Source organism: Pleuronectes platessa, chromosome 9 (genome assembly GCF_947347685.1).
Source record: "Pleuronectes platessa chromosome 9, fPlePla1.1, whole genome shotgun sequence".
Classification (NCBI taxonomy): domain Eukaryota; kingdom Metazoa; phylum Chordata; class Actinopteri; order Pleuronectiformes; family Pleuronectidae; genus Pleuronectes; species Pleuronectes platessa.
The window spans coordinates 9011541-9023825 of record NC_070634.1 but is presented as its reverse complement, the minus strand read 5'-3'; the positions used below and the strand labels follow the sequence as shown (position 1 = coordinate 9023825).

Genomic DNA, 12285 nt, shown 5'->3' with positions numbered 1-12285 from the left:
TCTCATTCACTTCCCCTTCACTCCATCCCACTGATCCACAGGTGGTGGTAATGCACAAAGATATGTAGCCATGCAGATAAGGGTGTAATATGATAATGTGGGTTGTGTCTGTGGCTTTTTCTTTTTCCGTCAGTCATTTTCACTGTGGTACTATGACAGCTCTATGCAAATACAGCCTTAAATTGTATTATTTGATTGGCTTTATGCAAAATATGATGCACCAGTATTCTGGCATATTGGGTACTGTCATAACACATATTATCTGTGGGGCACCTGTTGATTAAGACCCATAGCGTATGTCTGCAGTTTCCTCCACTTAAAGCTGTGAATACTTTCTTTAGAGAGCAAATCCCTCCCTCCCATGTTTCCTTTCTGTGCTGTAACTTTATAAAGTTTTAGGCTAAACAGTGTTAAATATAATATAAAAGTGTAAACTACAAGACGTTTCATTTATTAAACCGAGACGTGTGTGCTGCCAACAGAGAGAAATCAGTGATTTGATTTCAGTTGGACTGTGGATGTGGAAGTGATGATGGTATGTACACAGTGAGGAGATAAGAGAGCCTTAGAGACAAATAGAGACTCTGGCAGATGGCAGAGTTTCCCTTTCATTTCCATGCTGTATGATGTCTTCAGTCTTCCATCCCTCTCTTCCAGGACCCTAGCTGAGTGAAACAAGGGAGAGGGTTCATTACGCAAGATGACACGCAGAGGGATAGAGGGGGGGGGGGGGACAACAACTTCAAGTGGCTCCATATTTTAGCAGAGATGAAGGCTTTGTTCATGAAGGCATGAAAGGTGGACCGCTGTGTTTTGAGGAGCTACCTGTGCTTCCTTATGCTTGTAAAGATGGGCCTTTTGTGTTTGACTGTCACATATTTGCATGGACGTGCAAACATCAGCACACACCAGTACTCCTCCTGTTCACACAGACTGCAGGATTTAGGAAACAAATACCTTTGACACTTTTCGGTCAGACGTGTCTTTGAGGGTTTGAAAAGGCACACTATAATGTGGGCTCGTGTACAGCTATCTTTGTGAGGACCAGTTTGAGCCTACAACCTATGGAGTGAGGACATTGTGGGAGAGTGAGGACCTTTTGGCTGGCCCTCATTTTAAGACTTGGGTTAGGGTTAGATTTAGGTTTGGGTTAGGTTAAGGGTTATGGTTAGGCATTTATTTGTGGTAGTTAAGGTTAAGGAATGCATTTTGCCAATGAGTGTCCTAATAAGATACACAATAAGTGTGTGTGTGTGTGAGAGTGACAGTCCTTGAGGGGAACTACTTAAGTGTAGTATGACAGGATTCTAGTGACTTGTTTACACAGCCCACTCTCTGATGTCCTGTCAGAGCCCAGAAAACACATAGTTGCACACACACACTTAAAACATTCCCCTTGTTAGTGAGACCAATTACCATGTAATTAAAGGCAGGGCGACAAATGAGCTTTACCACAATGAGTCCTGGATAGACAGAGGCATGCTGAAGAGGACTAAGAGAGAGAAGAATGGAGAGAGTCAACAGGATTGAGGACAGGAGAACCGCCTAATGCTAGCTGAGCTATTAAATAAGGAGAAGAAAAAAAATGAGATGATCTGAAAGAGTCGAGGAGATGATAAAAGCATCTTATTTCCCAACATGTGCTGTGTGTGTGTGTGTGTGTGTGTGATAGATGAGATTCATATCCACACATGTGATCAGGACCACCGATGTCCACCTCATCACAGTTCCATTAAGACTTTACTCTTGACCATCACGGCGTTGTACAAACAGCACATGTCACTTTGCTCGTAGCAGCTGGGTGCTTTTTGGTAATAAAAAGAATAAACCCAGGACTCGCTGTGATAACAACATTACAACTGTTAATGCAACAATGCTGACAAGTAACAGGCACAGAGCAGAGCAGTTGTGTTGTTTGCACTTTGCATTCACAAGCATCCCCTCAAGTTCAAATTCCACTTAGTGCACATGAAGATCACCAGTGGGTTTGTGGGTAAATGCAAAGATCAACGCACTGAAAAAATAACAAGCACACAACCCATCCAGGCCCCTCGGCAATGGCTCTGTTACAATACACACAAAATGGTCTGGTAGAGATTAGAGATGTAGTTAGAAAATAACAACTGACAATTTTCAAGCTTGACAAAAGGACATTTTATAAAGGCCTTCATATTTATTAGATTTTACCATTGAAATAGGAGGTCTTTTTCTATTTATTTTCATTTAACACATGTATGTTTTTTTCAAATCTTCATTCAAGAGCGTGGTCTTTCAGTTTGAGAGCAGGACTTTAACATTCACTTCAGTTCTTCTTGCGTTCACGCCGTTTTTGTGCAAATGAGAAACATCCTTTCCTGTGCTCTTTGATTCTTTCTGCTGCGCTCCAATATTTTGTGCCTCCGTCAAAATTTGCCAACCGATAGGATGCCAGGTATTATTTTGATGTTTCAAGCGAGTGCATTACAAAATCTGAAGGTGAAATTAATAACTCCTGCTCTCAAACTGAAAGACCACGGTGTTGAATACAGATTGGGACTGGATATTTATTTCATCAAAACGTCTACTGGACTGTAGTTCAGTGTGAGACCACTATTTTGCATATTCTGGTTCATAACTTATATTTGTGTTATTCCTTGAAAAGCTTTACATGCTGTAATGTTCAGGAAACACTTTGCTTTCCTCATGTTGTCGGTTTATGCGGCTCCTCTTTTCACCCTCTGTCTGAAATACTTGGCTTTGCTCCTCTCTCCCGATAAAGCCCTGGTCTGGTTGGCTAGCTGGCCTACTCTGTTGTGATTGGTCAACAGCTTCCACTGCGTGTAGGAAATGTCAGTCTCTGCTACTGCGTCTCATCCCAGACAAGCTACTCGGCGTACATTATGCAAATGTGGGGCATCATGAAGGCACACGACGTGACACTGGCCGGACTACTGACGAGAGCTTCAGCAGCAGTGTTTTCTGTGGGGGAGAGGAGCTCCCTTTACTGCTGACTGTGGGCTGTTACACTTTGCAGAACTTTTACATTCACAAAAAACATATACCCTTTAACATTGCGCCTCAGAGGTGTCCTCAGAGGTGTGTGTCTTCTCCAACTGTCACCATCTAGGTCAAATATTTTCTGTCTGCTTTTCCAAAGGGACCTTGTCAAAGAGTGTGGATGTTTCCACACACACACACACTCACACGCACACTTTAAAGCATACACAGCTGTGACTGTCATCCAGGTCATTGGGTGGTGGAACTGGGGAAAGGGGAGAATGTAATTGAGATCCAGACAAAGGCCAGAGGAAGAAAATAACAGCACTCAAGCTACTTCAGATTGGCCCAATGTCTCAATTCACTTAGTTCAACTCTAAAGCCTTGTTTCAAGACATTGAGTCACACAGCTTTTTTCTCGCATAGATGCCAAATAAGTCTTAATGATTAAGCTGAAAAATGGTATCAAAACCTACAGGCACAGTGTCATTTTTCCGTGTAATTTTAGAATAATTTAGTGGCAGACTTAGAGCTCAGGAGAAAGATCTTGGTTTCATGGACACAAGAGCAGTCATGTTGCAAATAAAACAGAAAAAACACACATCAGCAGAGGCCCAGCACTCATTTGTTTGATGAGTGGCAACGGTACTTTATCATCTCATTTGACACCCGGCGATTCCCTTCAGCAACGATGCTGATGCATTTGTAGCATGTGCGCATCCTCAGTCAAGTGAAAGCTCTTGTGTGCCAAATCAATCTGCCAAAATTAAACACAGAGCTGAAGGGAAAACTTGTTGTTTTGTTGGCACATGCTGTTTGTGGGTTTAAAAGAGTCTGTGAGAGCGTGAGTATGAGTGAGTGCCTCATCTGAACGTGTCTCTGATAGGTGCAGAAAACACAGAAGCAACCCGACACGTTCCCATTCACGAATAAACATTCGGCAGCGCGGTTTAGTAGCAGGATTAATTGGAGAGTAACTGGCGGGTTCCCTCATGTGCTGTTGAGTGTTTGCTGGGAACCATCCCAGCTGTAGTTAAGAGCCTCTGGGTGCTGCTTCATCTGGAGCACAGTGAAACAAGCTCCACACTTTATACCAGCCCCTGCACACACAGCACAGGTCTGCTGGATCTAAACAGATGAGTGAACACAGAGGTGCTGCTGTTTAGAGTCGCATCAGCGGTTGATCCACTAACATAATTTCTGAGCCATACACATATCAGGTCTACAACTTCCTGTCACGAATCAGAAATGAAACCAAAGCCACGATTCCACTTTTATTCTATTAAGTCTAATGAAATAAATGAACTAGACGTTATTAACTTACAAACGTCAAACCCCCTGCACCTGACTTCAATCTACAGCCTGGATGATGAACATGTGCTTGAATGCATCATTGATGATCACCTGGAAACTTCAGCAGCTCATTCATTTTGTGTAAGGACATATTATAACCTAAATCCATCAAAAAGCAGCACAAGTTAAATATGTTATACGATAACTGCATGAGTTAATCAATCTACTAATTCCAGACATCTTTATCTGTCTGTCGCGGTAATAATTTAAGATAAATTCTAATCCCGGAGACATTTATAAAATGGGTGGCAAAACGTTATTCTTCAGAACCCTTGAGAGGCAAGAAGACAGACAAAGCAACTGGATTGATCTATGATTAAAATAAAAATCCATCTTCATAGAACCTGGGTGTTATTTTTGTCGTTAGGACTTTTCCTACCTATCAGGTCCTATCTAATCTAGTTATTTGCTGTGACACCCTTATGAAAGCACATTTACCTTCAGTACATCAAAACAATCGAGATCTATATCCATGATTTATTCTCTGAAAATATATATATATATATATATCGCACTGTTAAAGAAAGATTAATAAATCCTGGATCTTATGTAGATTGTAATTATAATTCCGTCATTTGTCATCCAGTAGTTTTTAAATAATCCTGCTAACAAACCGACCAACAAACAGACGGGTGGAATCTTAACCTCCTTGGCTAAGAGGTGATAAAGTAAACTGGAACTTTCCTTGACAGCCAGTGTCCCACACGTTTGTAAGAGAAAAAAGGAGAAAGGGAAAAGGTGAGGTAGAAAGTAATTCCTATGTATGTGATCTAAGCCAGAATCATGCAGAGGTAAAGAAGCACTGGTGATATCGTGGAGGAGACGAGGTTATAGGGGGAATCAGCTGGTAGAGAGAGAGTGATGGAGGGGGGGCACGTGGGAGGCAGAAGGTTACATTTGCCCGGGGCGATGCCTAGGGCTTCCCTGAAGGGTTATACACACTGTACCAGCAGTCACCGGCCATCTATCACCTGTGGATGTGTGTGTGTACGAGTAGGACTCCAGTTTTCTGCCTGTCATAATGTTCTAATCCTGAGTGACATCTATCCAATGGAGACCTCGCTCATTCATCCATCCATCACATTCTATTCCTCCTTTCTATCCTGCGCTCTTCGCTTTATGTCCTTCCCTCCCTCTCTGCTTGTTGCTTCAGACAGACAGTCGAACCCCCCCCTGCATACCAAGTACTGTCACACACACATATACACACAACACACACACATAAACGAGTTGTAAGGTAGTATCTGCTTAACGGTATAGAAAGCAGAATTCAAGCTTTACAACTCTTTGTGTTGTGGGTTTGTACACATTAGTTTGTGCAGAATCTAAATAAGAATATGTGTAAAAAAAGAGATTGTTTGTGTTTGTTGTGTGTTCACATGAGAGGCAACCATGAAAGATGCACCAGAAGGTTCTTTCATTAGTGTTGGTAGGTGGGACATGCGTGAACATGTGTGTGTGGATAGTTGTTTCTCTGAAAGCGTAATAAAGGAACTCCTGAAGCTTGTGTGTATGTGTGTGCGCGTTTGTGCGTGTGTGTGCATGCTTGCGTGCGCGCCAGCAGTCACGACAGATGAAATGGGGGATTCTTTCATTAGTTGTGTTTGAGGCTCAGTGGGGTCACAGCAATAGCAGACATTTAATTACAGCGCACTGAATGCTTCCCCTGCTGACACACACACACACACACACACACACACACACACACACACACACACACACACACACACACACTTACACACACACAGGGAGGTATTTCATGGAACATGTCCCCAAAAGGTAGTAATATAAACCACTCAGGAGGAGAAGTAACTCCGGACCCCTCCACCTTTCCCTCCCTTTCGTCTCCTCTTGGCCTCTCTCGACTTCCCCTGCTCTCTGTGTTCTCCTCCTCGCTGTGCTAAGTATAGCAGCAGTAATGGTGATGGATGCAGATGGAGGGAGCAGGTCTTAAATGTCAGACTCAAATGAAAACCACTGTGCCAGTGAGCCAAAAGCAGTAGGACACCTTCAGCGTTATTTAACACTCACACATTAACATAAAGTACTGCAGACTATATAACATTTATGAAGGAATGAATGTGTACAAAGTCAGAATAAATAAAAAAGTTTATATTTTTGTCAAGTTGAACCCCTCAAACATTGAATCCATGTTTGTGCTGCACAGTTTAATCAAACATAACTGTTTAATTTGTCCCTGGACATGGGGATCGTAGCAGATTGTTGGAATAATAGGTTGCCCACATCCTGCCACCTGTTCCGTCCATCAGCAGATAATCGTAGCTATAAACAATTCATAGCTTAAAATAGAAAAACTTCACTTTGCTCAACAAACCTTGGTCTACAAGAGAACTCTTGAATGTTTGTCGTCGGCTTCACATGAAAGTGTCTTCATGGAGTTTACTGTATGACATTAAAGTCTCCTGCTTGACTTTCCACGGGCAGTCAAAGAGATTTACAGACACTGGGTTTCCTGACAGACAGCTGTTGTTTGCATGTGAATGAAATATGAATATGATCCTTTATACACAGCAGCCGTGGCACACTTCATGTTATTGAAGCAGTGGGAAAAGATTTGTGTGTGGGGGGGGGGTCTTTATAGCTGTTGACTGTTGCATGGTGCACGCTTGTTTCAAGTTTAATGAAGGCAATATTTAAATGTCTTTAAATCTCGACTGCTCATTGAACAGAACAGTCCTCTGGTGGTTTGATCACTTCGCTCTCATCTCATCCAAAATGAGACGTGACACAATAGAGAGAAAGAGCTGCACCACCGCTCTCTCTCTCTCACTCTCTCCGAAATAAAGACAGATGTTCCTCAGCTGGTTTGTCTCTGAAGACTCTGACGTCTACATGTCGTTGGTTTACTCAAAGCGGCGACACTGAGTGTGTGTGCGTTGACTCAAAGGAACAAGCTCATCCGCACCATATTGGTGTGCGTGTGTGTGAGGATTTCACAATGTGTGGCATGATACACAGTTAACTCTCTGATAATGAGGTGTTTTTTTTGTTGCCTTAAATACCCTTAAACATTGACCAACTGTTCCGGTGTAAAATGGACTTCATTCAGGTGATGCAAATGCATATTTACAAATGGGAATGTTTGTGTGGGCCAGCAGACAAAGCAGAGGGAGGTGGGAGATTAGTGTTGGACAGAGAGATGATTCAATAGCCTCATATAAAACGAGGCTCTCGCCTGTGGTTAAAGAGCTCATTTCTACTACACTGCAGTGCTGTGGGGACTCTGTGAATGGAGGGAGTGTGAAAGAACGAGCAGAGGAGGAGTGGGACCATTCCATCACTCAGACTATGACCTTCCAAGAGTCACGCTGTTATAGAGTACAGAACTAATGCCTCAATATATTATCTGAATATGCTGCATTATCATTACGCTTCTCCCTCTCACTATCGCTCTTGCAGTTTTTCGCTCGTGCACACACACTGAGAAACAAAGTGCAGAGACACACACGGGTGCATGGATGTTCCCTCTATACAATATTTGACGATGAAATGTTTGCGCACTGCAGGTCAGGGGAAGAGACAGAATGAGAGAACGATGGAGAGAGCACGGTGAAGAGAGAGTGAGTCTAACCTCACAAGTGGCCATCCTCTTCCTCTGCGTTGTGTCGTCTGTGAAGATGAGTGTTGTAGTCACATCAGGAGATAACATTGAGACTTCCTGGACAAGAGCAAGGTCAACATGCGCACACCGGCGCTCTCGAATGCATGAGCACAATACCAACAATCCACCACACAATGAAGGGTGAGGAGGGAGGGGGAGGACTGTGGGAGACGGGGGAGATAAGAGCAAAATGCTATTATTTTGCAGAAGAAAGGAGTCGGAGAGCAGCTGCAGCTCTAGTCCTTCCAAACTTCATTGATTTAAGCATCTGGATATATTGACCGGTGTCGTCCGTATGACACCCCAGTTCACCGCTCCAATCCGACTTGGTTGCACAATAATATGTTGCCAACATCAGAAGCCGTGACCTGTGGTACGGTTGTATTTTTTTGTCAGATTACTGTAGGGCTGTTCTGTGGTCTGTGTGATTGATGATCCTGAGGTAATAGCCTAAGTCTGAGGTGGATGGAGGTCCTTGACTGGAAGATGGACTGTACTCTACAGAGTGTGTGTCTCTGTGTGTGTCTGCAGGGCAGGATCGCAGTGAGGTGGCTCTCATCAGACGCTTTAAGGGCGATGGCGTCCGCTACAAGGCCAAGCTCATCGGCCTGGACGAAGTCACTGCGGCCCGTGGAGACAAACTCTGCCAGGACTCAATGATGAAGCTCAAGGTAAGGAAAAACGTCTCCTCTTCTCTTCTGTCTCTGTTGCTGGGTCTTCAATTAAGAACCGACTCCTAACTCACACCTAGGGTTCGATTCTGAAATCTGGTGTTAATCAGGCACCGCTTCCTACAGGGCCGGCACCGATCAGACCGACTCATGATGCAGATTTCGATGCCTCATTACGTTGCCTGTGCTCTGTACCGAAATGGTTACCCTGCTTACAGGCAACATTAACATCACAGCACGTGCCTAGTTAATATTACACTTAAGATTAAGATTATGATACATTTATTTGTCCCAAACACATGCACAGACATGCACAGGCACACTCATGCAGGTAGTGAAATTTAGCCTCTGCTTTGAACCCATCTGGTGCAGGACACACAGAGCAGTGAGCGACCATGTACGGCCCACGGGGAGCAGATGTTGGGGGAGTAAGGTGCCTTGCTCAGGGGCACTAGACAGGGTAGGGAGAATCCTCTTGGATTTTTGGACAGATCAATCCAGGTTCGTCTTTTTGTTGTTTCTCCATGGAGTCGAACCAGAGACCAACCAGAGACCTTTTCTGCCCCTAGTCCAAGTTTCTGCCACTAGTCCACCGCCTAACTGGTGGCAGCCCACTCTAACTGGCTCTGGCGGTGCGTAACGTTAGCCTACAGTTAGCTAGTAACCACTTCCAACTCAAGTCGACACAACAACAAAATGCCTAAAGGTAAATGGTTGAAAGTGTGGTTGTATTCCATGTGAAAGGATTCAGACACAGGGACATGCAGCAGATGTTTGAAAACAACTTTGTGTACAACTCTGTACTGTACCCCCAAACAATACCCAACCCTACTGACATGCGTCTGTGCATGTTCGTAGTGAGCCGTGACTGAATCTGGAGGATTAATAATTGAACATGACCCACAAAAGCCCCATCAACAGCCAACACAGCGTTCCACAAGTAGTTCAACAACATGCATATTTAAGTTCAAGCTTTAAATATGCATGTGTCGTACATCACAGCACAACTGTGTTTTTGTGTATTTGCGCGTGCATGTACAGTTAGTTGCAGTTTTACTATGCAAATTGCCAGAGTAGAGGTGTAAAATAAAAATGATAGTTAACATAAAAATAAGGACGTTGTATTTTATAGGGAAGACGACGATGATCGGCACGGGGGGGAAGTACGGAGGTTAGCCATATGGATGAGAGGGGTTCGGGGTAAATGTCTCATTTGCAAGGACAAAAAGAATTAGAGGGAGAGGTAGACAGATGGGGCAGTTAGCAGAGGAGAGAAGGTACATAGGCAGGGAATAATTTGGATGATAGGTGAGAGAGATGGGGGGGGATAAAGGTGAGGACAAACAGGACATTTTAAAATTAATTCATCAATAAAATCCCTAATGCGCAAGCTGGTTTTGTGAAATATTTTACTGCAGTATGTAAATAAAAAAACAGATGGGTAAATCATTTTAAAGTCAAAACTTTACACAGAGCCTAGATTTGCTTTATTTTCCAAAAATGTTTCCCTTCTTATTCATTATTAATTGACATGTAACACATGAGGTCCAAATACAGCCAGATACATTTATAATTTATGTCGGAATATATTTGAATCGAGGAAATCACATTTATGTTTTGTTTATGTGTAGTGAAAACTCCATGCAGCCGAGGCCTGGAAGGGTATGGAGAGGATAGACGGCTCATTGATCAAACAGCTCCCCTCCTCCTCATTTATTCAGACAGGAAATCCATCAACTCCTTTTCTCTGATCTCTCCACCTCCTCTCTCGTACTGCTCCTCCCTCTCATAGCCCGACTGCCTCCATTCTCTGAAACCTCGCTGCTCTCTTTTCTTCTTTTGTGCCCCACGCATAATGCACGTTACGGGAAAACTCCACCCTTAGACACACTTACTTAAAATCAGTATGTCATGATGCCTTCTGTGAATTCAAATGAGGTGCTCATGAGGAGTTGTGATTTCACTTTTTTACTGAACACTCCTTGTCTGCTTTTGTAGTTATGGATTCCCAACATTTCCCATAATGCCTTTCAACAGTTTAAGATATATATATAAAGCTTTTGCATTTGACTGATCAAAGCAAAGGTAGCTTGATACGCATTATATATTATTTAATGATATATTAAACAAACAATTGTTTTTCCGCCTTAAATATAGCTTTTTCTCAAATACTGGTGTTAATTTCAAACTAGTGATCTGGCTATAACTGTTCGGTTGTTCCTTTACCAGTAATCAAATACATTCTTAAGTGTAAGGCTGTTTTGTTATTTTGTTTATCAGATATTGTCTTTGAATAATGTAACATCTTCCAAATCTTCACTCTGTTTTGTCCAAGTCATTTTTGTAAATACCCATCTTGTGCAGTGGCTTTATCTCTGCGTGACTGATGGAAATTGACGCCACTGTGATGTTTATTACTGATGTTGTTGAGAGATTATTATTATTTTTATTGACATTTACTGACGACTGAAAGATAATCCAAGAGGAAAATTGTCTATTAGATCGAGAGACAGCCCAAAGGGAAGTTCTTTATGGAGTCATCCTCTTATTACACACTACATAAGTTTCAGTCCTGCTTCTAACATGGTTATTTGCTCCGTGTGTGTTTTTGTCCTCAGGGTATAGCTGCTGCAGCACGGTCCAAAGGAGATCACAAACAGAAGGTGTTTCTGACTGTTTCCTTTGGAGGGATCAAGATCTTTGATGAGAAGTCAGGGGTAAGTGTGTGTGTGGCTGCGTGCGTGTGGGAGTGTGCGCCTGAATGCAGCATTTCAGGCCTGTGTGTGTGTTTCCTCTGTTAATGAGGCATCTCCATGAGAGGGAGGGGCCCCCTGGGGAAATCAGGAGGCCCTAATTGAAACCCTGAGAACAAGACCTCAGTAGATGAGAGAACATGGCTATCCCATTGTTTGCCTCTTTGCAAACAGGGACAGCTCGGGTTTCATACTAGGCTCCAGATTATGCATATTCCATTTTACATGGCTGATTTTCTGTCTGCCCAAGTGTTGATCTATTCAGGCTCTGCTTTCCGACTGCTATCATTCCTCTTTCTTCATTTTTGCCGGGTAACTCTCAGTTTGTTAGCCATTTTCCCACTGTCCAATGAGATTTCAGAATTGCCAAAACCCCACCAGAGGAATCAAAGATTGTACTGGAGTTTGTCTTAATTTAGCTGACGATGACAACTCAAACATTTACGACTGCAGGACCACGAGAAACCCTATGGACAGACGAACAGTGAATTCAGTCATTAAATCCTGTTGCAGAATGAATGTGCCTGCAGCTCAAAGGAAAGTGACCAGTAGAGCACAGTGATTTCTTTTTTAATTTCTTACTCAAGGATTCTGTGACAGGTGTTATCGAGGCTCAGTCCCCCAACTGACCAAATCTGACACTGTTTCCTTGAACAAGAGATATGCTGCCTGCCGAGACTCCCCAGGATACTTGGTGCTCTGGATGGATGACAACCTCACTGAACAATTTGGCTTTCTTTTACTGTTAATGTCCAATGAATGCCTCATTTAATCCCAGAACCTTTTAAAGAAATCCAATTGAATGGGCCTGACACTGTAGCTTTCTAAATTTCCCTCTGCATGTTCGCTTTCTTTTATTTATATTAGCAGCTGGAGGAAAACAGCCTGGTTTTATAAGCATAATGCAGAA

The 12285-nt window shown here is 43.0% G+C and overlaps 1 protein-coding gene across 1 annotated transcript in view; it reads left to right on the top strand.

Annotated features, from left to right (window-relative positions):
* Positions 1–12285, top strand: part of dab1a (DAB adaptor protein 1a) — a 74774-nt gene that overhangs the window by 37350 nt on the left and 25139 nt on the right. The window contains exons 3-4 of the mRNA XM_053430651.1: positions 8483–8622; positions 11241–11339. Of these exons, the coding sequence (XP_053286626.1) occupies positions 8483–8622; positions 11241–11339 (239 nt within the window). The remainder of the gene's footprint in view (positions 1–8482; positions 8623–11240; positions 11340–12285) is intronic.